The 27,142-nt window shown below is 44.8% G+C and overlaps 2 protein-coding genes across 2 annotated transcripts in view; one reads left to right on the top strand and one right to left on the bottom strand.

Annotated features, from left to right (window-relative positions):
- Positions 1-27,142, top strand: part of LOC141060255 (uncharacterized) — a 288,426-nt gene that overhangs the window by 80,501 nt on the left and 180,783 nt on the right. The window lies entirely within an intron of this gene.
- On the bottom strand, positions 13,188-21,260 carry LOC141060242 (uncharacterized). The gene is made up of 7 exons (XM_073556473.1): positions 21,142-21,260; positions 18,089-18,238; positions 17,780-17,959; positions 17,574-17,697; positions 17,393-17,490; positions 17,104-17,194; positions 13,188-14,588 (listed from the first exon to the last, which is right to left on the bottom strand). The coding sequence occupies exons 2-7, from the start codon at positions 18,164-18,166 to the stop codon at positions 13,324-13,326; spliced, it is 1,836 nt and encodes a 611-aa protein (XP_073412574.1). The 5' UTR covers positions 18,167-18,238; positions 21,142-21,260; the 3' UTR covers positions 13,188-13,323.

The raw sequence follows: 27,142 nt of genomic DNA, 5'->3' as shown, positions 1-27,142 counted from the left end.
TAGACAAAACTCTATCACATTGCATAGGTTCAGACATTTGTTCAACAGGTGGCAGCATTTCCCGTATAATTTTACGTTCACGTAAACGCCGATCAACCTGAATGGCTAATGACATAGAATCGTAAAGACCAGAGGGAACAGGAAATCCCACCATAGTATCTTTTACGGTTTCTGACAAACCCTTCCGAAAGAGAGCTGCCAAGGCACCATCATTCCAAGTGGTGAGGACCGCCCACTTTCTGAATTTTTGACAGTACAGTTCTGCAGAATCTTGACCCTGGCTCAATGCCAACAGGGTCTTTTCAGCTTGATCAATCGCATTAGGTTCATCATACAACAACCCCAAGGCCTGAAAAAATGTGTCCACATTAGTTAGAATAGGATCATCTGGTACTAAAGAAAACGCCCAATCCTGGGGATCGCCGCGCAGCAAGGAGATGACAATTTTAACCTGCTGCGCAGAGCTCCCCGATGAGTTAGGCTTCAAGGCAAGAAGTAATTTACAATTATTCTTAAAATTCAAAAATTTAAACCGATCCCCAAAAAACACATCAGGAGTGGGGATTTTTGGTTCAGCAGCGTGTGAACGAGCAAGATAGGCGGAAATTCCCCACACCTCAGCAGCAAGCTGCTCCACACGATCAGACAATTGCTTAAACTCCATCATCCTCCTACGGCCTCAGAGAAAAAGAGGAAAAAATATACACAAAAAAAAAAATTCTGACACCTTTTTTTTTCCTTTCCCTTTTTTTTTTCTTTTTTAAACAATTCCTTCCTGCTTTTGAGTACACTAGAATCTGCGGTATGGCTGGTGATTCTGTTATGATTGAGTCACCGAGGAGGAAAAAACAAAACACAAGCTCAGCCCAGAAAATCAGAGAGGTTGGAAACTAGTGGATTGCAGACCCCTAATCCTATCACACAACCAGCAGTAGCCTTGGAGTGTTCCTATGGTGATCCTAGACACCTCGTCACAGCCGGAGATCTACATAAGCCTAAAGAGAGAAAAGGGAAAAACTGACTGCCCCAGAGCAGACCCCAAAGCAACAGGCAGCCCCCAACATATAATGACGGTGAAGCAAGATGAAAACACTAACACCGATAGAAAGATAGGTTGAGCAAACGATGGGGCTCAAGCTAACTAAAAAGGACAGGATAGAAAAGCTGCTGTCTGCAATCCAAGAAAACCCTGCTAAAAAATATTTCCAACACAACTGATAAGCAAAAAGGACCCTGAAGTCACTAGACTTCAAACCCTATATCAGCACTCAGAATATTCTGGAAGCAGAGCAAAAGAGAACACTGATCAAGGAAAAAGAATCCAGCACACCCCAGGCTGGGGATGGCTGAACTCCAAAAAATAAGGTAAAGAAACCAAAACCAATAAGTTCAATAGCAGAGCAAAAACTTATCTTTGGGAAGCAGGAATCAGACTGGTCTCCAAGAATCCAGCAGAGAAATCACCAGCGACTCAGAAGGGCGTCGGCAGCCTTATTTCCAGTCAGAAGTTCCTGCTACCCAGTCACCATCCACCTGATCAGGTGTTTGGTAATCAGCCTCACTACCTTTCTTCACCAGAAGAGGGAAATCCTTGGACACAAAAGATGAATGAACAGATGAGCTCACAACAGCTCTGTGTCTCAGTACCGGCAGCTCCTGTCTTCACATGCACTGAGCAGTCTACCATGCACAACTTCCATATGCCAGCTCCCTCTGTATATGCCACATACAACCTCCACATGCCAGCTCACCCAGGTATATGCCACGCACAACCTCCATATGGCAGCTCACCCTGTATATGCCATGCACAACCTCCATATGCTACTTCCCCCTGACACATACCATCAACCACCTCTCATATTTTTGCCTCTGTACAAAAAGCAGTATTCCAGACCCCTCACCTCTGCAGCCCTGATAACACTAGCAATGGATGATGTCACAACCCCACTTCTGTCATCGCTATAGCACCCCTGGTATACAGCAGGTTGTCCTGTCTCCCGCAGTTCATCGGGTCTCCAGCAGACAGCAGGCAGCAGCTCATCGGGTCTACAGCAGACAGCAGCTCGTCGAGTCTACAGCAGACAACAGGCAGCAGCTCATCAGGTCTCCAGCAGGCAGCAGCTCATCAGGTCTCCAGCAGGCAGCAGATCGTTGGATCTACTGCAGGCAGCAGATCATCGGGTCTCCAGCAAGCAGCTGCTCGTCGGGTCTACAGCTGACAGCAGCTCGTCGGGTCTACAGAAGGCAGCTGCTCGTTGGGTCTACAGCAGGCAGCAGCTCGTTGGGACTCTAGGAGCTCGTCTGGTGTCCTGTCCTGATCTCCTGCAGCTCCTCCGGTATGCGCAGCGTGACCATCCGAGACCTGTTATGCTGGAAGTGAACAGTACAACATCCGGCATAATAGGGCTTGCGATAGAGTGTAAATGGAGCTCAGCAGATAGCACTGGTATCTAATAAAATGGCGCCTACCCACACCTATGGCTGTGAATTGAGCAGCCAACAGAGGCATGCCCAGTTCACAGATGATGCCGCTGCAATGTTAGAGATAGGGTCGGCGTCCGACTGCTGTCTCCTATGCCCAGGGACTGCCGTATTTGAGGATGAAAAGTGTCGTTCAGCATCCATTACAGACCTGCAAGGTAAAATGTCAGCCCCCAGTGGCTGCACTAAAACAGTAAGAAACAAGCTTAGGTGAAAACATCTTTTTACATAATTTTCATTTTTGCAATAAATTATCAAAAATCACGGCACCTTCCCTTTAATCTCATTTCCCCCTTGATAGTGACACTCTCTTAGGATACATGTTACTCTATGATGGCACTTTTGCACATGGCCACTAGATGGAGCTACATTTGCCTGAATTTTTATATCTACACATGGTTTACACAAATTATATTTTCTTGTGGTAACTCTATACTATTTAACATTAGAAGCTGTATATTTCTGTAATTATTTGTATGTATACATGATTGATTACCACGTCTGTCTCTGTAAAAACAACCCCCTTTAACCCCTTTCTGACTTCAGGGGTAAATGTATGCGGATGTCGGACTCTCTCCCTTTGATGTGCCGCCAGTGCTGAGCCCACATCTTTTCTGGCACATGTCAGCAAGCACGCTGGAAATCCCACCCATCAGTGACCCTGTCACATGATTGTGGGTCACCGATGGGTTGGCCGGATTGCTACGAGTGCCGCCCACTAACCGAAAATGCATGGACCAAACTCCTACTCTCCTTTTAACATGGGCAAAACGCTACTCAGACAACACAGGGTGAGGGTAACACAGTGTGGGCAATGCTTTATTGTACCACAAAACAGGCAGATAACACATAGAACAGTCCCAGCACAGCACCCAAGATGGGGCACATTACAGAGTCTCACCCTTCCACTGACCCGCCGGGATAATAGCAGCTGTGACTTCAGATCTTCCAGGGTCACTACCCCAGCTGTGCACACACACAAAGAGGAGGTAACAACAAGCATAGGAAGATGACAGTCCATACAAGGCCAGTTGATCCGAGGATCACAGCCTGGCTTCATCTTCCAGTGTCGACTACTCCACCTGTGGCCCGCACACAGAGAGGAGGTAACAACAAGTGTAGGAAGATGACAGTCCATTGAGTCCATACAAGGTACAAGGCCAGTTGATCTGAGGATCACAACCTGGCTTCTCCAAACATATCCATGGATCAGTGATGGTCAATGGAGCAGATCTGTATTCTTCCAGCTAAGGCTGAAAACCCCTAGGTTGTTTCCTATAGAATGATAGATCAGTGTCCTTCATAATGAAGCCATGATATAAAATGGTTGCTGTCCTGTCTCTGGTCCTTTTGGGATGTATGGATGTCTTGGCAGAATCTCTCTGGCTGTTTCTCTCTCAGTCTCTTCATACAGAGGCATGTAACCTATTTTTAGACTAAACAAGCATCCCCCATTCAATATTTACATAAAGGGTAAGAATGGAGATGAGATTATTATAGCATTACTTGATTATTTAAATTATTTGCATAGTTTTTCCCTCTCTGCTTTAGAAGTCAACAAACTGGCTCCATAACACAATGCATAATTGGCATATCAGCAAACATCACTAGTGATCAAGGATAAGCGCACAATAAAAGTCAATATTACCGGCTTACACAAACAAAAGTCTGTTTTCTTGACCAACCAAAAATCAACACTTAAATTTGAAAGCCAACATACAGATAACATTCTATTATTCTTTATTTGCTAAAAAATAGTCATCTGGTTAATTAAGATACAATGCTGTATGTCTTCACAATGTCAAAAAAAGAAAAAAGTGTTTTTAAAAATATAAAAAAAAATAAAAGTTCAAATCACCCCCTTTCGCCCCATTCAAACTAAAACAATACAAAGAAAATAAAACATAAACATATTTGGTATCACCGCGTTCAGAATTGCTTGATCTATCAATTTAAAAAAAGAATTAAACCGATCGCTAAACAGCGTAATGAGAAAAAGCCAAAACGCCAGGATTACGTTTTTTTGATCGCTGCAGCATTGCTTTAAAATACAATAACGGGCGATGAAAAGATCGTATCTGCATCCAAATGGTATTCATTAAAAACGTCAGCTCGGCACACAAAAAATAATCCCTCACCCAACCCAAGATCATGAAAAATGGAGATGCGACGGGTATCGGAAAATGGAGCAATTGTTTTATACTTAACCTAATAAAGAGGATATTTTTACTGATAAATGTTTGTTTTGGGTCGTTTATTTTCTGTTGGTATTTGGTTTATCCTATAAAACTCCCATATAATATTCTCACCTTGAATTTATCCTATAAAACTCCCATATAATATTCTCACCTTGAATTTATCCTATAAAACTCCCATATAATATTCTCACCTTGAATTTATCCTATAAAACTCCCATATAATATTCTCACCTTGAATTTATTCTATAAAACTCCCATATAATATTCTCACCTTGAACTTATCCTATAAAACTCCCATATAATATTCCACCCTTGAACGCACGCCGCGTGCATCATGTTTTTGTACAATTTGTGAATAATATATATATAGGTTCTCCTCGTCTGAGTTGATGGCCCACAAAATACGATTTTCCTGTAATTCATTTCTCACACTCTAGGTATAATAATGACTTTTCCCTGTGTGGGATTTTTGATAAAAAGTTTGACAACTAGTTGGACAACCCCTTCTCATTCCTCATGTTTGGTCCTGTTAAAATAAAAACACTTATACAAACCTCCCATGCTGGCACCGTTTCAGTGGTGTTGGCACTTGTGTTCTTGGGTCTCTTTTGAGGTTTTTACGTCATGTGAGCCCTGTGCCCAATCAGCGCTGACGTCACTGTCCCCACCTTCGGACAAATCAAGCATCATGAGGCCGTCAGAGAGCAGCCGCAGCCCTGGCTTCCTGTTCATGTTCAATACGTCCGAAGGAAGGAACAGTGAAGCTGCCGCTGATTGGGTGCAGGGCTCGTGTGATGTGAGAACCTCACATAAGCCCCGGGACAGTGAGTCTCAACACTGCTGAACTGGAGACGGCACGCCAGCGGAGTATGAGTGTTTTTATTTTAACCCCTTCACTACCAAGGGTGGTTTGCACGTTAACTCCCGGGCCAATTTTTACAATTCTGACCACTGTCCTTTTGACGGTGCGCCGTGCGCGCCAAAATCCGAAAAGTTTGATTTTGGCGCGCACGGCGCACAGTCAAAAGTGCGCAGCGCAGGTCAAAGCGCAACTAGCGCACGGCCTGCGCACGATCTGCGCACCCTATGCTAAAGATAGGGTGCGCCGATCGCAGGCGCCGCTGTGCGCTAGGAGGCGGCGCTACAAGCAAGGGGCGGGCACGCCGGGCAGAGAGCCGGCTCGGGGGCGGAGCTACCCCCGGCCGTGCGTGCGCTTAAAAAGCGCTAATGTGAAACCACCCTCAGTAACATTTCCCACATATTTACTTTACATCAGCACAATTTTGGAACCAAAATTTTTTTTTGTTAGGAAGTTATAAGGGTTAAAAGTTGACCAGCGATTTCTCATTTTTGCAACACCATTTTATTTTTACGGACCACATCACATTTGAAGTCACTTTGAAGGGTCTATATAATAGAAAATACCCAAAAGTGACACCATTCTAAAAACTGCACCCCTTGAGGTGCTCAAAACCACATTCAAGGAGTTTATTAACCCTTCAAGTGCTTCACAGGAATTTTTTGAATATTTAAAAAAAATGAACATTTAACTTTTTTTCACAAAAAAAATAGTTCAGGTTCAATTTTTTTTATTTTACCAAGGGTAACAGGAGAAATGGGACTGCAAAAATTATTGTGCAATTTGTCCTGAGTACGCTGATACCTGATATGTGGGGGGAACCAGTTTCGACGCATGGCAGAGCTCAGAAGGGAAGGAGCGCCGTTTGACTTTTAATTTTACTATTTTTTTTAATTTTACTATATTTACTACAATTCAAAATTGGCTGGAATTCAGATCGGACGCCATGTCACGTTTGGAGAGCCCCTGATGTACCTAAACAGTGGAAACCCCCCACAAGTGACCCCATTTTGGAAACTAGACCCCCAAGGAACTTATCTGGATATGTGGTGAGAACTTTGAACCCACAAGGGCTTCACAGAAGTTTATAACGTAGAGCAGTACAATTAAAAAATCATATTTTTCCACAAAATGATCTTTTCACCCCCAATTTTTATTCTCCCAAGGGTAACAGGATCCTAAAAGTTATTGTGCAATTTGTCCTGAGTACGCTGATACCCCATATGTGGGGGTAGACCACTATTTGGGCACATGGCAGAGCTCGGAAGGGAAGCAGCGCCATTTGACGATTTTGGCTGGAATTGAGATCGGACGTCATGTTGCGTTTGGAGAGCACCTGATGTGCCCAAACAGTGGAAACCCCCAATTCTAACTCCAACCCTAACCCCAACACACCCCTAACCCTAACCCTAGCCCTAACCCTAACCCTAGCCCTAACCCTAATGGGAAAATGGAAATAAATACATTTTCTTTTAATTTTATTATATTTCCCTAACTAAGGGGGTGATAATGGGGGGTTTGATTTACTATTTATGCGGTTTTTATGTTTGGCAGCTGTCGCACGCTAAAAGACGCTTTTTATTGTAAAAATAGTTTTTGCATCACCACATATTGAGAGCTATAATTTGTCCATATTTTGACCCACCGAGTCATGTGAGGTCTTATTTTTTGCGGGACGAGTTGACGTTTTTATTGGTACCATTTTCGGGCATGTGACATTTTTTGATCGCTTTTAATTTTGTTTTTTGGGACGCAGAATTTACAAAAACCAGCGTTTCATGAATTTCTTTTGGGTGGTGCGTTTACGCCGTTCCGCGTGCGATAAAATTGATAAAGCAGTCTTCTTCTTCGGGTCAGTACGGTTACAGCGATACCCCATTTATGTCGCTTTTTTATGTTTTGGCGGTTTTATGCAATGAAAACAATTTTATATAAAAAATAACTATTTTTGCATCGCTTTATTCTGCGAGCTATAACTTTTTTATTTTTTTGCTGATGATGCTGTATGGTGGCTCGTTTTTTGCGGGACAAGATGACATTTTCAGCGGTACCATGGATATTTATATGCGTCTTTTTGATCGCGTGTTATTGCACTTTTTGTTCGACGGTATGATAATAAATCATTATTTTTTGCTTCATTTTTTATTTTTATTTTTTAAGGGGTTTGCTTAAGGGGTTAACTAATGGGACAGTTTTATAGGGCAGGTCGTTACAGACGCGGCGATACCAAACATGTGTAATTTTTTTAAAATTATTTTTACACTTTTTTTTTTACTTTACTACAATGTCCCAGGGGGGACATAACTGTCCTGTGACAGATCGCTGATCTGTCACATCACAGATCGCTGTGACAGATCAGCGATCTGTCACAGGCAGTGTGCAGATTTCCTCCTTGCATGCGCTTTGCAGGCACTGAGGAATCCAGCTTCCTGCAGGCCCTCGGAGGTCCCCGCCGCCATATTGGATCCGGGGACCTGCAGGAAAGGAGACCCCCGTAGCAGCGCTGCACATTGTGCTGCCGTGGGGGTCTCAGGGAAGCACGGAAGCCCCCTCCCTGCCGATGCTTCCCTTTAACCCCCGGTACACCGCTATCGTGTTTGATCACGGTGTACAAGGGGTTAACGTGTCGGGGGCGGTCCGTGACCGCCCCTGACACATTGTGCCGGGTGTCAGCTATGATAATTAGCTGACACCCAGCCGCGATAAGCGGCGCTCACCACGTGGGCGCCGCTTATCGCTATGACGTAATATTCCTTCCATGGTAATTAGGGCCCAGGGCACATGGACGGAATATTACGTCCAATGAAGGAAAGGGGTTAATGAGGCCAAACATGAGGAATGAGTTCCCTGAGAAAAAAAAAAGATATGTATACCGTATTTTTTGGACTATAAGACGCTCGTAGGTTCTAGAGCGGGAAATTAGGGGAAAAAAAATAAAGCAAAAAATGTGGTCAATTCTGTACTTAATACAGTATGCCCTATCTTAGCATATATGGTCCCCTCATCCCCATCCTGATACACATGGCCCCCTCATCCCTATCCTGGCAGGAATGATCACCTTCATCCTTATACTAGTATGCATGGCCCCATCCCTATCCTGGTATTCCGGGTTCCCCATCTCATCCTAGTATGATAGCCCCATTCCTATCCTGGTATGCAGGGCCCCCATCTCATCCTAGTATGTAGGGCCCCATCCCTATTGCCTCCACCCCCATCCTCGCATACATGGCCCCACGAGAAAACATTAAAAAATTTACACTTACCTACCCAGCGCTCCCTCACAGCATCCTGCTCCGGTGCCAGCAACTGCTTTATGATTGTAAGCAGCACATGGCAGGGACGTCATGCATTGCTCACAAGCAGAGCACAGGTGCTGGAGTACTCACTGGGACTGTTCATCGGAGATCACGGAGAGTATTCATTGCTCTTCAGTAGCACGCAGTGTCAGCCACTGGCTTCCTGCTGCTACCGGCGATCATGTGTGCCGCTACTTAAGAGAAATGAATATTCATTGGATTCATTCATTCATCAGGAGACTATTTAATATTGAAGTATATCCAAGCGGAACTAGACGAAGAGAACCCAAAAATCATGTATCATGTTATCCGAAACAGTCAGAAAACTAGCCCCATATTGGCAGACCCCAGACCTCAGACTATATACTGTGTAAGTTTATAAGCCCCTCCAGTGTCAGGAATAGATAGTATGTGACAATACAGTATAATTCTTGTGTTTTTCTCCTATAGGGACTGCCCTAGTTTGGTAATGTAACTGCTGTTAATTAGTAGTGCAGACAAATTGTCCTCGACTAAACTCAGTCTTCAGACGGCCCAATATGTACCACTCAGGGAAAACTTACCTGCTCCAAAGATCATTAGCAGCTTCTAACTAATGGCCATGCTGCAGTCTGTCAGGGAATGAGTGCAATATCGGTATAAAGACTAGGGATATGTGCAGTCATAATGTCTGGGAGATCTGTGCCATTATTTAGTATGACTACTGAAATTATCTCTGAAAGGTAAGTGTTCCCTGAGCGGTATAGACTGTATGGTCACATACTATCTATTCCTGACACTGGAGGGGCTTATAAATGTACAAAGTATATAGTTTGAAGTTTGGGGTCGGCTAGCTATTACAAACGAGCAAACATATATTTGAAGCTGCTGGTGCCTATGGAGTCCCTGGAACCTTAAGGTGTAGGATCCTTCAAAGGCTTGCTGTGGTGCATAAACCTACTATTCGGCCACCCCTAAACAGTGCTCACAAGCAGAAACGGTTGCAGTGGGCCCAGACATACATGAAGACTAATTTTCAAACAGTCTTGTTTACTGATGAGTGTCGAGCAACTCTGGATGGTCCAGATGGATGGAGAAGTGGATAGTTGGTGGATGGCCACCATGTCCCAACAAGGCTGCGACATCAGCAAGGAGGTGGAGGAGTCATGTTTTGGGCCTAAATCATAGGGAAACAGCTGGTAGGGCCCTTTAAGGTTCCTGAAGGTGTGAAAATGACCTCTGCAAAGTACCCTGCTCAAAAAATAAAGGGAACACTTAAACAATAGAATATACTGTAACTCCAATTAAATCAAACTTCTGTGTAATCAAACTGTCCACTTAGGCAGCAACACTGATTGACAATTTCACATACTGTTGTGCAAATGGAATAGACAACAGATGGGAATTATCGGCGATTATCAACACACCCTGAATAAAGGAGTGTTTCTGCAGGTGGGGACCACAGACCACATCTCAGTACCAATGCTAAGTTCTGGCTGATGTTTTGGTCACTTTTGAATGTTGGTTGTGCTTTGACACTCGTGGTAGCATGAGACAGACTCTACAACCCACACAAGTGGCTCATGTAGTGCAGCTCATCCAGGATGGCACATCAATGCAAGCTGTGGCAAGGTTTGCTGTGCCTGTCAGCGTAGTGTCCAGAGGCTGGAGGCACTACCAGGAGAAAGGCCAGTACACCAGGAGACATGGAAGGGGCTGTAGGAGGGCAACAACCCAGCAGCAGGACCGCTACCTCAGCCTTTGTGCAAGGAGGAGCAGGAGGAGCACTGCCAGAGCCCTGCAAAATGACCTCCAACAGGCCACAAATGAGCATGTGTCTACACAAATGGTTAGAAACTGACTCCATGAGGATGGTCTGAGTGCCTGACATCCACAGATGGGGTTTGTGCTCACAGCTCAACACTGTGCGGCCCTCCAAAGAAATGCCACCCCACACCATTACTGACCCATTGCGAAACCGGTCATGCTGAAGGATGTTGCAGGCAGATCGCTCTCTACGGCACCTCCAGACTCTGCCATGTCTGTCACATGTGCTCAGTGTGAACCTGCTTTCATCTGTGAAGAGCACAGGGCACCAGTGGTGGATTTGCCAATCCTGGTGTTCTGAGGCAAATGCCAAGCGTCCTGCACGGTGTTGGGCTGTGAGCACAACCCCCATCTGTAGATGTCGGGCACTCAGACCATCCTCATGGAGTGGGTTTTTAACCGTTTGTGCAGACACATGCACATTTGTGGCCTGCTGGAGGTCATTTTGCAGGGCTCTGGCAGTGCTCCTCCTGTTCCTCCTTGCACAAAGGCTGAGGTTACAGTCCTGCAGCTGGGTTGTTGCCCTCCTACGGCACCCTCCACATCTCCTGGTGTACTGGCCTGTCTCCTGGTAGTGCCTTCAGCTTCTGGACACTATACTGACAGACACAGCAAACCTTCTTGCCACAGCTCTCATTGATGTGCCATCCTGGATGAGCTGCACTACCTGAGCCACTTGTGTGGGTTGTAGAGTCCATCTCATGTTACCACGAGTGTGAAAGCACAACCAACATTCAAAAGTGACCAAAACATCAGCCAGAAAGCATTGATACTAAGATGTGGTCTGTGGTCCCCACCTGCAGAACCACTCCTTTATTGAGGGTGTCTTCATAATTGCCAATAATTTCCATCTGTTGTCTATTCCATTTGCACAAAGCATGTGAAATTGATTGTCAATCAGTTTTTCTTCCTAAGTGCACAGTTTGATTTTACAGAAGTTTGATTTACTTGGAGTTATATTCTGTTGTTTAAGTGTTCCCTTTATTTTTCTGAGCAGTGTATATACTTTGTAAGTTTATAGGCCACTCCAGTATCAGGAATAGATAGTATGTGAAAATACCGTATATACCGCTCAGGGAAAAATGAGGATGAATGAACTCATGGAGATCAACATCCAACACTGCGGAGACACCATCACATGTTTCTCCAACGCAGTGATTCTAGAGCAATGCCCCCATCCCTTATGGGAAATATGTAAAACATGCAAAACACAAGCCGCGGAGACACCATGACATGTTTCTCAACGCAAGCAATGACTAGCCAGGTCTTTCCCCGGGAAGTTTCCTACTCCACACTGATGAGGGGCAATACCCCGAAACAGCTGTCTGTGGATGGATACCATGTTTTGGCATAGGTGGTTTCCTTCATTGGAGACTGCCCTTCCCGTGGTTGTTCCTTCCCGGGGAAAGACCTGGCTAGTCATTGCTTGCGTTGAGAAACATGTGATGGTGTCTCCGCAGCTTGTGTTTTGCATGTTTTACATATTTCCCATAGGGGATGAGGGCATTGCTCTAGAATCACTGCATTGAGAAACATGTGATGATGTCTCCGCAGTGTTGGATGTTGATCTCCATGAGTTCATTCATCCTCATTTTTCACAGTCTTCTACTAGGCATTGCTCCTACTGGCCAGTTTCCTACGCCACACTGATGAGGGGCAATACCCCGAAACAGCTGTCTGTGGATACCATGTTTTGGCATAGGAGACTGCCCTTCACGTGGTTGTTCCTTCCCGGGGAAAGAACTGGCTGGTCATTGCTTGCGTTGAGAAACATGTGATGGTGTCTCCGCGGCTTGTTTTGCATGTTATACCGCTCAGGGAACACTTTACTTTCATAGATAATTTCCATATTCATACTTAATAATGGCACAGATCTCCCAGACATTATGATTGCACATATCCATAGTCTTTATAACGATATTGCACTCATTCCCTGACAGACCGCAGCATGGCCATTAGTTAGAAGCTGCTAATGATCTTTGGAGCAGGTAAGTTTTCCCTGAGTGGTACATATTGGGCCGTCTGAAGACTGAGTTTAGTCTAGGACAATTTGTCTGCACTACTAATTAACAGCAGTTACATTACCAAACTAGGGCAGTCCCTATAAGAGAAAAACACAAGAATTATACTGTATTGTCACATACTATCTATTCCTGACATTGGAGGGGCTTATAAACTTACACAGTATATAGTTTGAGGTCTGGGATCTGCCAATATGGGGCTAGTTTTCTGACTGTTTCGAATAACATGATACATGATTTTAGTTTTTTTTGTCTAGTCTTGCTTGAATATAGGTCAATATTAAATAGTCTCCTGATGAGTCGCCTTTGGTGAGGATGATGAAACCCGTAGAAATTAGAGGCTTGGAGAGTGAGTGTGTATACATCACCTCACTCTATATACTGAGATGTGGGGTATATGCTTTTTCTATTGGTCACATACTGACTACCCTTCAGGGCGTGAAATATGGGTATAGTTATACATTTGGAATTAATAAAGTTTAGTTTTATCCTTTTTTTAAGCAAACATGAGGAATGACAAGCGACAACCCATTTAAGAAGATTCAATTTTGGTTAAAACTATTCCAACATTATGAACATAAAAAAGGCTTCTCCCCTATGTGACGTCTCTGATATTTATTAACAGTTGATTTCCAAGTAAAATATTTCCCACATTTAGAAAATTAAAAAGGCTTCTCCCCTGTGTGACTGCTCTGATGTCTAACAAGAAGCGCTCTCCGGTTAAAATATTTCCCACATTCTGAACAGGAAAAAGGCTTCTTTCCTGTGTGGGTTCTTTGGTGTTCATCAAGATTCCCTCTCCGGTTAAAACATTTCCCACATTCTGAGCATGAAAAAGGCTTCTCTCCTGTGTGAGTTCTATGGTGATCATCCAAATTTTGCTTCCAGTTAAAACATTTCCCACATTCTGAACATTTAAAAGGCTTCTCCCCCGTGTGAGTTCTATGGTGATTAACCAAATCTGTTTTCCAGATAAAGCATTTCTCACATTCTGAACATGAAAGAGGCTTCTGCTCTGTGTGAGTTCTATGGTGAGCAACCAAATGTGATTTCTCTTTAAAACATTTCCCACATTCTGAACAGGAAAAAAGCTTCTCCCCTGTGTGAGTTCTATGGTGAGCAACAAGAATCACTTTCCGGCTAAAACATTTCCCACATTCTGAACAGGAAAAAGGCTTCTCCCCTGTGTGAGTTCTATGGTGATTAACCAATTGTGATTTCTCATTAAAACATTTCCCACATTCTGAACAGGAAAAAGGCTTCTCCCCTGTGTGCGTTCTATGGTGTGTAACAAAATGAGATTTCTCATTAAAACATTTCCCACATTCTGAACATGAAAAAGGCTTCTCCCCTGTGTGAGTTCTCTGATGGGTAACAAAATGTGATTTCTGTGCAAAACATTTCCCACATTCTAAACATGAAAAAGGTTTCTCCCCTGTGTGAGTTCTATGGTGAGTAACAAGCAATGATTTACGTGCAAAACATTTCCCACATGTTGAACAGGAAAAAGGCTTCTCTCCTGTGTGAACTCTATGGTGTTCATCAAGACTCACTTTCTTTTTAAAACATTTCCCACATTCTGAACATGAAAAAGGCTTCTCCCCTGTGTGAGTTCTATGGTGAGCAACAAGCAGTGATTTATGTGCAAAACATTTCCCACATTCTGGACATGAAAATGGCTTCTTTGCTAAAGGAGCAGTTTGGTTTTTATTGCCTCTTTTGTGACTTTGATTTTCCTTAGTAGTCAGTAATGAATCAGAAGATGGGACCTGTTTCATAGGATCAGATGACAGATCTTTGCTGTGAATGTTTGATGATATATCTGGAGTAATAGCAATCATTTCAGTTGTATCTTGTAGGATCTCAAGATCATCAGATTTAAAAATTGAAGATGTCAACTGTCCCTCTGATCTCCTGATACAGTCATCTGCTAAGATAAAAAAACATTTTTTTTAAAATAAAATATCCTTGAGTTTTATATTTTTGAACACTTCTACTTACACTGTCCATTATTTACCAAGACAATGACAGCTCACAGTCTAATAGAAAACCTTGTTGGATGAACCAGTAGTGTATGGTGTCCAACTGTTTGTTCATTCTGCCTCCCAAATATCGAATAACGAAACCAATCAATGTTATGCAGGCAAAAATAATACCAATTCTCATCTCACAAAAAACAAGTCCCCACTCAGGTCCATCATTTGTCAATAGAAAAACAGATAAGGCAGGTTAGGGTTATTCCTATAATTAGGGTTACTGTTAGGCTAAAGTTAGGATTAGGCTAAAAAATTAGGCTTTTCTCAATTGTCTCCCCAATAATTGGGTCATGTCACATCAGTCTTGTCAGAGTTTTCTTTTTCCGGAAAAAAATAAATAAATTAAAATGAATAAAATGGCCCGTCAGTATTATAGTGCAGAGGAGGCTTATGCACTTTTATGTTCTGACAGTGAAGAAAGTGCAGTGTCAGATGGCGATGTGGATTTCGAGGGCTTTAGTAGCAGCGACAGTGATAGCTCAGAAATGAGCAGTGATTCTGGTCCATCCTCACACACAAGGACCAGTACAACAAGAAGGAAAAATAGCGCTTCTGGAGAAATGTCTCCAACTCAGGGAACAATGCCCAGTACTAGCGCTGTCCCTAGTGCTCGTGAATTGGCGCACACCAATGTCCAAGGGGCTTTGCCTCTTGATGTAGCATTTCCTAGATAGGAGGCTTCGGATTTGGCTACTCCATTCATCTCTAATTATAATGCCATTCCTGATATAAATGTGGAGGTGGAAAATTTTGGACTAATTATATTTATTAATTTGTTTCTGACAGATAGCTTGCTAGCGCATATTGTCCTACAAATTTATATGCGACAGAGGCTACTGGACAGGGGCCGCTGGTGTCATTTTGCTGTCTGTAATTTTTTTCTAAGTCTCACAATAGCCACAATATTATAGGCATTATCAACAATAATATCAATGCTATTATATGCATTGTGTAATAATGGGGGCAGGTCAGTGAGGGGTCAGCGACCTGTCATAAGCCAATACAGATGAATATGTAATCAGAGCACCATATAAAGCCCCGCCCACAGCCCCACCCACAGCCCCGCCCCAGAGCACGAGAATGTCATTAACTGAAAACTACAAATACAGATTACACAACAGTAAACCAGAGTTGCCCTCATTTATGGTGGAGCATTGGAGCTACTATGAATCCTGAGCAGAAGATTAGAGGAAATAATATTGCTCCCCATTTCAGGAGAGATTGTGCAGTAATCTGAATTCCTTAGGATCAGAAACAATGTAATTTATGACGTGGAGTGAATCCATGACACCAGGGCTGGAGCCAACACATATCCTGCAGGCGGGAATAAATGTATATTACAGCCATCAGCCACGCACAGCTTAGAGATCTACCATGGCACAGGCGGAATGTTTGTCCTGTAGATTATCACAATCCTCCTTGAAGTTAGTTGGTTTTAATACAAATTGAAAAGTCAGGATAAAGGGAAACTCTGCTGTTATTGGACAGAAATCCACACTTGGCCTCACTGCACATTTACTGTTGTCGCTCATAAAAGGGAAGTTTGGCCAGAAAGACTGGACCTGGTCTTGTAGGGACCATGAGACATTCAGCAGCACAGAAGGGAGAGAAGAGTCATCCGATAAGATCTCAGGGATCTAGGAAGCCAACAGCATCATTCCCCTCCGCTTTCTCTTACAGGCCCAGCATAAGATTTTTCTTCAAGTGATTTTCTATCTTGTCAGCACATTCTACGTACGCTGTCATTTGGCTTTATAGTTACAGATCTGGGCAGGTAACGGTCAGCATCTTCTAATCTGAAGGAGAGAATGGCTAATGAAATCAATTATTAAACCTTATATAAGTCAGTTCACATATGGGGTGCCAAGATGGCGTCTGTGTCTTCAGACAACACCCTGGAAGGAATCCTTGGAATGCAGAAGCTGAGATACTGGATACCAAATATGGAAGTGAAGCTGAAATGGACCTATCATAGACTGACACTGGCTACTCAGAAGATTGTGTGACACCCATCTCCTGTCTCTTTGTCTTGAGAATAAACTTCAGTTGTGTGCAAGCCTTTGCTGAGAAAGGAGTAGACATCTAACTCTCTGTTCGGTGTGACTCTTTAAGCGTGCACTCGGCCTATATTAGGTTAGGAACAAGCAATCATATAGATCTCGCTTTAAGGGATCACCCTCACACTAATCCCAGGGGGTGGGTGGATCCTCCAGGTCGTAAGTTCTATAGAAAAGGGCTTTCAATGCCCAAAGAAATTTGAACAGTTTTAGGTGGAGGAGAATGTTGTGGTCTAGAGGCAAAGTGGTGACCATGGTAATACGGCCGGACTACACCACCGATAAAGCAGCCACAGCCGGTGACTGAGAGGAATCTGTGACTTCTCTGCATTCAGTGGTTCCTACTCACCTGGGTAGTCATATGTGGGAATCTCCTCTTTACACCACTCATCATCTCTCACATATGTCTCTGTAGTATTAATATGGGTCAGATCTTCACCCTGAAACAAATATTGTAAAAGTCACTAACAGATGGAGAAGTCCCATCTATGATCAGCTGTAATCCTGCCATCTCCACCGCTCTCATTACACAAGTATAAAACATATAATACTGGTGGATAAAACAAGACTGAGCACAAGACCTTCACAGCCATCTACACATCATAGGGGAGATCTCCTGACACCTTCTCTCCATCTACCTGATGATCCTGAGGAGCACTGGGATCTTCTTGGTTACAGTCCTGTGGAAGAAGAGGACGGGGACATCTCTCTGGTGTTGTCCTCTTACTGGATAGATCTGGAGGAAACACATACAGGGACTGAATTCATTCTCTACATACAGATAATTATAGACCGTGTGTATTTAGTCCTATTTATTACCTGGAGATGTGAGGGGCTGGGGAACCTCCATTATGACGTTCTTGTACAGATCGCTGTGTCCTTCTAAATACTCCCACTCCTCCATGGAGAAATAGAGAGCGACATCCTGACACCTTATAGGAACCTGACACATACAATGATACCATCATCCCCCGATCCCTTCATAGTGTTACTGTATAATGTCCCAGCATTCCCAGCAGTGTCACCTCTCCAGTCAGCAGCTCAATCATCTTGTAGGTGAGTTCTAGGATCTTCTGATCATTGATGTCCTCATGGATCAGGGGGTGAGGTGGAGGCTCCGTGATTGGGCTCAGGGGTCTTCCCCATCCCTCAGACACAGGGTCCTGACAGCGATCACTAGAGGTCTTCCTCACCACTGTGTAATCCTGGTTATGGAGAGACACATTAATAAATCTCACTACAGACATTTCCAGAGTCCTCACCTCTCCAGTTCTGTCCATCTGTTATTCCCATAGATAAGAATGATGTAATGTGACGTCATCAGAATCTCTCACCTCTCCAGTGAGACGGAAGAGGATCTCTAGGGTGAGGTGTAACATCCTCTCCACCATCTTGTCTCTGTCCATATCCATCCTTGATGGGTAAATCCGGAAAATTCTCTTTTGTAGAAGATCTTCACCGAGAGGATCCGATATTGTAGAGACCTGAATGAGAAGAAGATGATCCGATGTAACATCATAAGAATCCTGTGTAATAATACAATTACTGGAGATAATAAGAGAAACATATGAGGAGATTTATTATCTTACAGGGTTTAGTTTTCTCCCCTGACATCTACTAATAAAACCTATATATTTAGGCCACAGACAACAAGCAGTTTCCTCCTCGGAGTCGGCAGCTGAACACGTTCCTCATAGACTCATCTTCCACAAAGCTAATTCTCGTCTCATTACCGACACTGGAATAGGCATTAGCAATACTGCAGGAGATATTCATTACACGCAACATGAGAAATAACTCCTTTATGATGAGGACGACATCTTCATCTTCTACTACGGCTCTAGAGACAGATGTGGCCAGAGTCGGTCACTGCCTCCATCCCCACCGGCCGTCTATATGAAGGTTTCCCGTCTTCCCCGCACTGGAATCTTCTCTCCCGTTAGATCTCAGCTCTGAGTCACACACAGAAGTTTGAGGCTTTTAGAAAAGATTTTTTGTTTCCACAATTACAACGGACAGAAATGATCTGATCCCAAAGTCTCCATGTACAGTGATTTATGGGGATTATTTCTGGCCTTAGGCTTTCCTATATTACAAGAAAAACTCCAGAAAAAGCCGATATTAAAATGTTTCTAATGAAAATTGGCTCCAACAATTCTTGTAAGAAGAAAAAAATATGTAAAAAGCAGAAGACACATTTTATAAATTTTAATGTGAAACATTTATTAAAAGAAATGAATCTTTTTGGGCCCCAGAACATAGACGTACACCACAGGGACGGCACAGGTGAGGCTGCAACAAAACCCTGAAAAGCAAACATGACATCTAAGAAGGTGTGACAGAGTTTGGCTGAATGCCCCCCCGCCTCCAAGTACTCGATAGTATGGGGCGGCCTAGTTACTGCGATACTTACATGCCTAATAATGGGGTCTGGGCTGCAATGTATGAAGGTCTATTAGGCCGGGCCAGAGGCAGCGTCCAATAAGTTACCTTATAACGCCCCCAAACACAGTAGACTAAAGTTCCATGAAAGCACTGATTTCGGGGGGTTTGGCCGACCATATAATGTATTTGGGGGCCTCCCGACAGATGATGTTAGGGCAGAGAAGGATCTGGCATCCTGAATTTCAGTGGATAATCCGTTTGTTCTTCCTGTAGATAATCCTCCTCTAGAGGAGTCTGGAGGCGACTCTCTCATACAGACCACAGGAAAGCTGGAATATTTGTGTGTATGGGGGAGTCGGGAGAGATCGCCGTCTGCCAAATGACCGTTCAGCCAACTCTGATCTCATGTGTATGGGGCCGTTAGTATTACACTGACAGGCAGTGATGATACACGGCACTACAGGAGTACAGGGCATCACCGGAGCCATCAGAGGCTTGTATGTTGTGTGATCGCACTGATCAGAGGGGTTTAAAAAAGGTTTAAAGTGGAAAATAAATCAGTTTCAGCAAAATAAAATATCCATCACTATATGGAAAGCAGAGTCACTGCACAATGTTAGTTACGTCACGTCCATAACTACTTTATTATACTCTATTATCCTGTACACAGTGGAGTAGATAGAAATCACAGGTCCCACAGCAATAGCTGGAATTGGGCCCTCCAACGTAAAGGAAAAAAATCTATCTATCTATATACACTGTTCAAAAAAATAAAGGGAACACTTAAACAACAGAATATAACTCCAAGTAAATCAAACTTCTGTGAAATCAAACTGTCCACTTAGGAAGCAACACTGACTGACAATCATTTTCACATGCTGTTGTGCAAATGGAATAGACAACAGATGGAAATTATTGGCAATTATCAAGACACCCTCAGTAAAGGAGTGGTTCTGCAGGTGGGGACCACAGACCACATCTCAGTACCAATGCTTTCTGGCTGATGTTTTGGTCACTTTTGAATGTTGGTTGTGCTTTCACACTCGTGGTAGCATGAGACGGACTCTACAACCCACACAAGTGGCTCAGGTAGTGCAGCTCATCCAGGATGGCACATCAATGCGAGCTGTGGCAAGAAGGTTTGCTGTGTCTGTCAGCGTAGTGTCCAGAGGCTGGAGGCACTAACAGGAGACAGGCCAGTACACCAGGAGATGTGGAGGGGGTCGTATGAAGGCATCAACCCAGCAGCAGGACCGCTACCTCCACCTTTATGCAAGGAGGAACAGGAGGAGCACTGCCAGAGCCCTGCAAAATGATCTTCAGCAGGCCACAAATGTGCATGTGTCTGCACAAACGGTTAGAAACTGACTCCATTAGGATGGTCTGAGGGCCCGACGTCCACAGATGGGGGTTGTGCTCACAGCCCAACACCGTACAGGACGCTTGGCATTTGCCACAGAACACCAGGATTGGCAAATTCACCACTGGTGCCCTGTGCTCTTCACAGATGGAAGCAGGTTCACACTGAGCACATGTGACAGCCGTGACAGAGTCTGGAGACGCCGTGGAGAGCGATCTGCTGCCTGCTACATCCTTCAGCATGACCGGTTTGGCAGTGGTCAGTAATGGTGCGGGGTGGCATTTCTTTGGAGGCCACACGATGGTGGGCTGTGAGCACAACCCCCATGGAGACACAATTGTGCCTTCACCTGGAGATAAATTCCCAGTGGGGGCAATTTCCAAACTGCAATAACTTAAGTGGGGAATTCAGCTCTTTTCACACTAAAGGGATCTGTATATGGAGTCTACAAACTACAGTGGGGGAAATAAGGATTTGTTACGCTGACAATTTTGGGGCTAAAGTCACATTTTTGTGAGGAAATAAAGTAAAATTGTCATTTTTTCCTTCCACATTGCTTAAATTCCTGTCACACTATCCGAATTCAGATAGTGTCCTGTCAGAAAAGAGAATACAGGGAGCGAAAGGGTTAATAGGACTCACAGGAGGAACCCAGAAAGCTGAAGATCCAGGAGTGTCCGCCACATATATGACTGCTCTGTGCACACAGGACCTGTGATGAGGTCACAGGAGGGGAGGAGTCAGGGGTCACATGATCAGGGGCCTCAGTGTGTGCAGGACTCAGTGTGCTGGAGCGCTCCCGATAATCAGCTGCGTGTGTCGTGCTGTGTGATAGTCACAGCACCTGCATGGAGGGCGACACATGCAGCTGATTATCGGGAGCGCTCCAGGGATCCGGGGTCCCGATGCAGCTATTCGGTAAGTGATATTAGCCAATAACAACTTCTCCGACGATATTCGCTCATCTCTAGTAATAACAGCTCAAAGAAATTCACCAAACTTTTCATTAAGTTTAATAGTAAGACCCTATTAAATATTGAGCACCGACGGGATGAAGCATTGACAGCGGCATGTAAAAGTGTGGGCGCCCCTGGTCAAAATGACCGTTATTGTGAGCAGTAGTAAGATGAAGATGAAATGATCTCTAAAAGGCCGAACCTCTAAGATGACACATGGCCTTTGTATTTTAGGCAAAAATAATAAAACACATATATATATATATATGTATATCTAATATATAAAGCTCAAAGTGTGTATGTATGTACTGTATTTATGTATGTGTGTATGTATGTGTGTATGTCCGGGATTGGCATCCGCACCGTCGCAGCTACAGCCACAAAATTTGGCACAGTCACACATCTGGACCCCGAGAGCGTCCTAAGCTATGTTGTGAGGCGAAACAATTTTGCCCCATCTACATAATGGGGAAAAAGTGTGTGCGGATCAAGCCCCGCCCCTCATTATGATGCCATAATGGTTGTCATGGCGACACTGATTCATCATAGGTTGCAAGCCCCGCCACTCATTATGATGTCATAATGGTTGACTATGGGATGGAGGATGTGTGATAGGTATATGGGCACTCGACTATGGGATGGAGGATATGTATGACGGGTATATGGGCACTGGACTATGGGATGGAGGATATGTATGATGGGTATATGGGCACTCGACTATGGGATGGAGGATATGTATGACGGGTATATGGGCACTCGACTATGGGATGGAGGATATGTATGACGGGTATATGGGCACTGGACTATGGGATGGAGGATATGTATGATGGGTATATGGGCACTGGACTATGGAATGGAGAATATGTGTGATAGGTATATGGGCATGGGACTATGGGATGGAGGATATGTATGATGGATATATGGGCACTCGACTATGGGATGGAGGATATGTGTGATGGGTATATGGGCATGGGACTATGGGATGGAGGATATGTATGATGGATATATGGGCACTCGACTATGGGATGGAGGATATGTGTGATGGGTATATGGGCATGGGACTATGGGATGGAGGATATGTATGATGGATATATGGGCACTCGACTATGAGATGGAGGATATGTATGATGGGTATATGGGCATGGGACTATGGGATGGAGGATATGTATGATGGATATATGGGCACTCGACTATGGGATGGAGGATATGTGTGATGGGTATATGGGCATGGGACTATGGGATGGAGAATATGTGTGATAGGTATATGGGCATGGGACTATGGGATGGAGGATATGTATGATGGATATATGGGCACTCGACTATGAGATGGAGGATATGTATGATGGGTATATGGGCATGGGACTATGGGATGGAGGATATGTATGATGGATATATGGGCACTCGACTATGGGATGGAGGATATGTGTGATGGGTATATGGGCATGGGACTATGGGATGGAGAATATGTGTGATAGGTATATGGGCATGGGACTATGGGATGGAAGATATGTATGATGGGTATATGGGCACTCGACTATGGGATGGAGGATATGTGTGATGGGTATATGGGCACTCGACTATGGTATGGTGGATATGTATGATGGGTATATGGGCATGGGACTATAGGATGGAGGATGTGTGATGGGTATATGGGCACTGGACTATGGGATGGAGGATATGTATGATGGGTATATGGGCACTCGACTATGGTATGGTGGATATGTATGATGGGTATATGGGCATGGGACTATAGGATGGAGGATGTGTGATGGGTATATGGGCACTGGACTATGGGATGGTGGATATGTATGATGGGTATATGGGCACTGGACTATGGGATGGAGGATATGTATGATGGGTATATGGGCATGGGACTATGGAATGGAGAATATGTGTGATGGGTATATGGGCATGGGACTATAGGATGGAGGATATGTATGATGGATATATATGGGCACTCGACTATGGGATGGAGGATATGTGTGATGGGTATATGGGCATGGGACTATGGGATGGATGATATGTATGATGGGTATATGGGCACTCGACTATGGTATGGTGGATATGTATGATGGGTATATGGGCATGGGACTATAGGATGGAGGATGTGTGATGGGTATATGGGCATGGGACTATGGGATGGAGGATGTATGACGGGTATATGAGCACGGGACTATGGGATGGAGGATATGTATGATGAGTGTATGGGCATGGGACTATGGAATGGAGAATATGTGTGATGGGTATATGGGCATGGGACTATAGGATGGAGGATATGTATGATGGGTATATGGGCACGGGACTATAGGATGGAGGATATGTATGATGGGTATATGGGTACTCGACTATGGGATGGAGGATACGTATGATGGGTATATGGGCACTCGACTATGGGATGGAGGATATGTGTGATGGGTATATGGGCATGGGACTATAGGATGGAGGATGTGTGATGGGTATATGGGCATGGGACTATGGGATGGAGGATGTATGACGGGTATATGGGCACGGGACTATGGGATGGAGGATATGTATGATGGGTGTATGGGCATAGGACTATGGGATGGAGGATGTATGATGGGTATATGGGCACGGGACTATGGGATGGAGGATATGTATGATGGGTGTATGGGCATAGGACTATGGGATGGAGGATAATTATAATTTGTTATAACTAACCACAGTTAGTTACTATGCCTGGGCAGCGCCGGGCTCTTCAGCTAGTATATATATATATATATATAGACTTTTTTACAATTTCATAATTGCAAAAAGGAAAAAGGGGCGATGCAAAACTTTGGGCACCTTTAGAGATTTGTGTACTGAGATAATTTTGATCAAGATTTCACACCTTAATTAGCTTGTTAGGGTTATGGTGAGATCACATGGAGTCCAGGAGCTACAGTCTGAGGAAAGGGCTAAAAAGCCTTCACTAGACCCCTGTACAGCTGTATAATGAGGCCCAGGATTTATAGTGAAGGGAGAGGAGTGAGGGCCTGATCCCAGGAGCTACAGTCTAAGGAAAGGGCTAAAAAGCCTTCACTGGACCCCTGTACAGCTGTATAATGAGGCCCAGGCTTTATAGTGAAGGGAGAGGAGTGAGGGCCTGTTCCCAGGAGCTACAGTCTGAGGAGAGGGCTAAAAAGCCTTCACTAGACCCCTGTACAGCTGTATAATGAGGCCCAGGCTTTATAGTGAAGGGACAGGAGTGAGGGCCTGTTCCCAGGAGCTACAGTCTGAGGAAAGGGCTAAAAAGCCTTCACTAGACCACTGTACAGCTGTATAATGAGGCCCAGACTTTATAGTGAAGGGACCGGAGTGAGGGCCTGCTCCCAGGAGCTACAGTCTGAGGAAAGGGCTAAAAAGCCTTCACTAGACCCCTATACAGCTGTATAATGAGGCCCAGGCTTTATAGTGAAGGGACAGGAGTGAGGGCCTGTTCCCAGGAGCTACAGACTGAGGAAAGGGCTAAAACTCTTCACTGGACCCCTGTACAGCTGTATAATGAGGCCCAGGCTTTATAGTGAAGGGACAGGAGTGAGGGCCTGTTCCCAGGAGCTACAGTCTGAGGAAAGGGCTAAAAAGCCTTCACTAGACCCCTGTACAGCTGTATAATGTGGCCCAGGCTTTACAGTGAAGGGACAGGAGTGAGGGCCTGCTCCCAGGAGCTACAGACTGAGGAAAGGGCTAAAAAGCCTTCACTAGACCCCTGTACAGCTGTACAATGAGGCCCAGGCTTTATAGTGAAGGGACAGGAGTGAGGGCCTGTGCCCAGGAGCTACAGTCTGAGGAAAGGGCTAAAAAGCATTCACTAGACCTCTGTACAGCTGTATAATGAGGCCCAGACTTTATAGTGAAGGGACAGGAGGGAGGGCCTGTTCCCAGGAGCTATAGTCTGAGGAAAGGGCTAAAAAGCCTTCACTAGTCCCCTGTACAGCTGTATAATGAGGCCCAGGCTTTATAGCGAAGGGACAGGAGTGAGGGCCTGTTCCCAGGAGCTACAGTCTGAGGAAAGGGCTAAAGAGCCATCACTAGACCCCTGTACAGCTGTATAATGAGGCCCAGGCTTTATAGTGAAGGGACAGGAGTGAGGGCCTGTTCCCAGGAGCTACAGTCTGAGGAAAGGGCTAAAGAGCCTTCACTAGACCCCTGTACAGCTGTATAATGAGGCCCAGGCTTTATAGTGAAGGGACAGGAGTGAGGGCCTGTTCCCAGGAGCTACAGTCTGAGGAAAGGGCTAAAAAGCCTTCACTAGACCCCTGTACAGCTGTATAATGAGGCCCAGGATTTATAGTTAAGGAACAGGAGTTAGGGCCTGTTCACAGGAGCTACAGTCTGAGGAAAGGGCTAAAAAGCCTTCACTAGACCCCTGTACAGCTGTATAATGAGGCCCAGGCTTTATAGTGAAGGGACAGGAGTGAGGGCCTGTGCCCAGGACCTACAGTCTGAGGAGAGGGCTAAAAAGTCTTCACTAGACCCATGTACAGCTGTATAATGAGGCCCAGGCTTTATAGTGAAGGGACAGGAGTGAGGGCCTGTTCCCAGGAGCTACAATCTGAGGAAAGGGCTAAAAAGCCTTCACTAGACCCCTGTACAGCTGTATAATGAGGCCCAGGCTTTATAGTGAAGGGATAGGAGTGAGGGCCTGTTCCCAGGAGCTGCAGTCTGAGGAAAGGGCTAAAAAGCCTTCACTAGACCCCTGTACAGCTGTATAATGAGGCCCAGGCTTTATAGTGAAGGGACAGGAGGGAGGGCCTGTTCCCAGGAGCTACAATCTGAGGAAAGGGCTAAAAAGCCTTCACTAGACTCCTGTACAGCTGTATAATGAGGCCCAGGCTTTATAGTGAAGGGATAGGAGTGAGGGCCTGTGCCCAGGAGCTACAGTCTGAGGAAAGGGCTAAAAAGCCTTCACTAGACCCCTGTACAGCTGTATAATGAGGCCCAGGCTTTATAGTGAAGGGATAGGAGTGAGGGCCTGTACCCAGGAGCTACAGTCTGAGGAAAGGGCTAAAAAGCCTTCACTAGACCCCTGTACAGCTGTATAATGAGGCCCAGGCTTTATAGTGAAGGGATAGGAGTGAGGGCCTGTACCCAGGAGCTACAGTCTGAGGAAAGGGCTAAAAAGCCTTCACTAGACCTCTGTACAGCTGTATAATGAGGCCCAGACTTTATAGTGAAGGGACAGGAGTGAGGGTCTGTGCCCAGGAGCTACAGTCTGAGGAAAGGGCTAAAAAGCCTTCACTAGACCCCTGTACAGCTGTATAATGAGGCCCAGGCTTTATAGTGAAGGGACAGGAGTGAGGGCCTGTTCCCAGGAGCTACAGTCTGAAGAAAGGGCTAAAAGCCTTCACTAGACCCCTGTTCAGCTGTATAATGAGGCTCAGGCTTTATAGTGAAGGGACAGGAGTGAGGCCTTGTGCCCAGGAGCTACAGTCTGAGGAAAGGGCTAAAAAGCCTTCACTAGACCCCTGTACAGCTGTATAGTGAGGCCCAGGCTTTATAGTGAAGGGACAGGAGTGAGGGTCTGTGCCCAGGAGCTACAGTCTGGGGAAAGGGCTAAAAAGCCTTCATTAGACCCCTGTACAGCTGTATAATGAGGCCCAGGCTTTATAGTGAAGGGACAGGAGTGAGGGTCTGTGCCCAGGAGCTACAGTCTGGGGAAAGGGCTAAAAATCCTTCACTAGACC

The sequence above is a fragment of the Dendrobates tinctorius genome, unplaced genomic scaffold (assembly GCF_039654945.1).
Source record: "Dendrobates tinctorius isolate UK_male_01 unplaced genomic scaffold, ASM3965494v1 ptg000233l, whole genome shotgun sequence".
NCBI lineage: Eukaryota > Metazoa > Chordata > Amphibia > Anura > Dendrobatidae > Dendrobates > Dendrobates tinctorius.
This window is presented reverse-complemented; position numbering and strand designations above follow the sequence as displayed.

Bases quoted from the DNA above. Each gene is read 5' to 3' on its own strand.
- LOC141060242 (XM_073556473.1), bottom strand. From the start codon at position 18,166: ATGGATATGGACAGAGACAAGATGGTGGAGAGGATGTTACACCTCACC. The intron at 17,960-18,088 runs GTGAGAGATTCT...CTCCATAACCAG, and splicing joins TCTTCCGTCTCACTGGAGAG to GATTACACAGTGGTGAGGAA. The intron at 14,589-17,103 runs GTGAGTAGGAAC...TTATCTTAGCAG, and splicing joins TCCCACATATGACTACCCAG to ATGACTGTATCAGGAGATCA.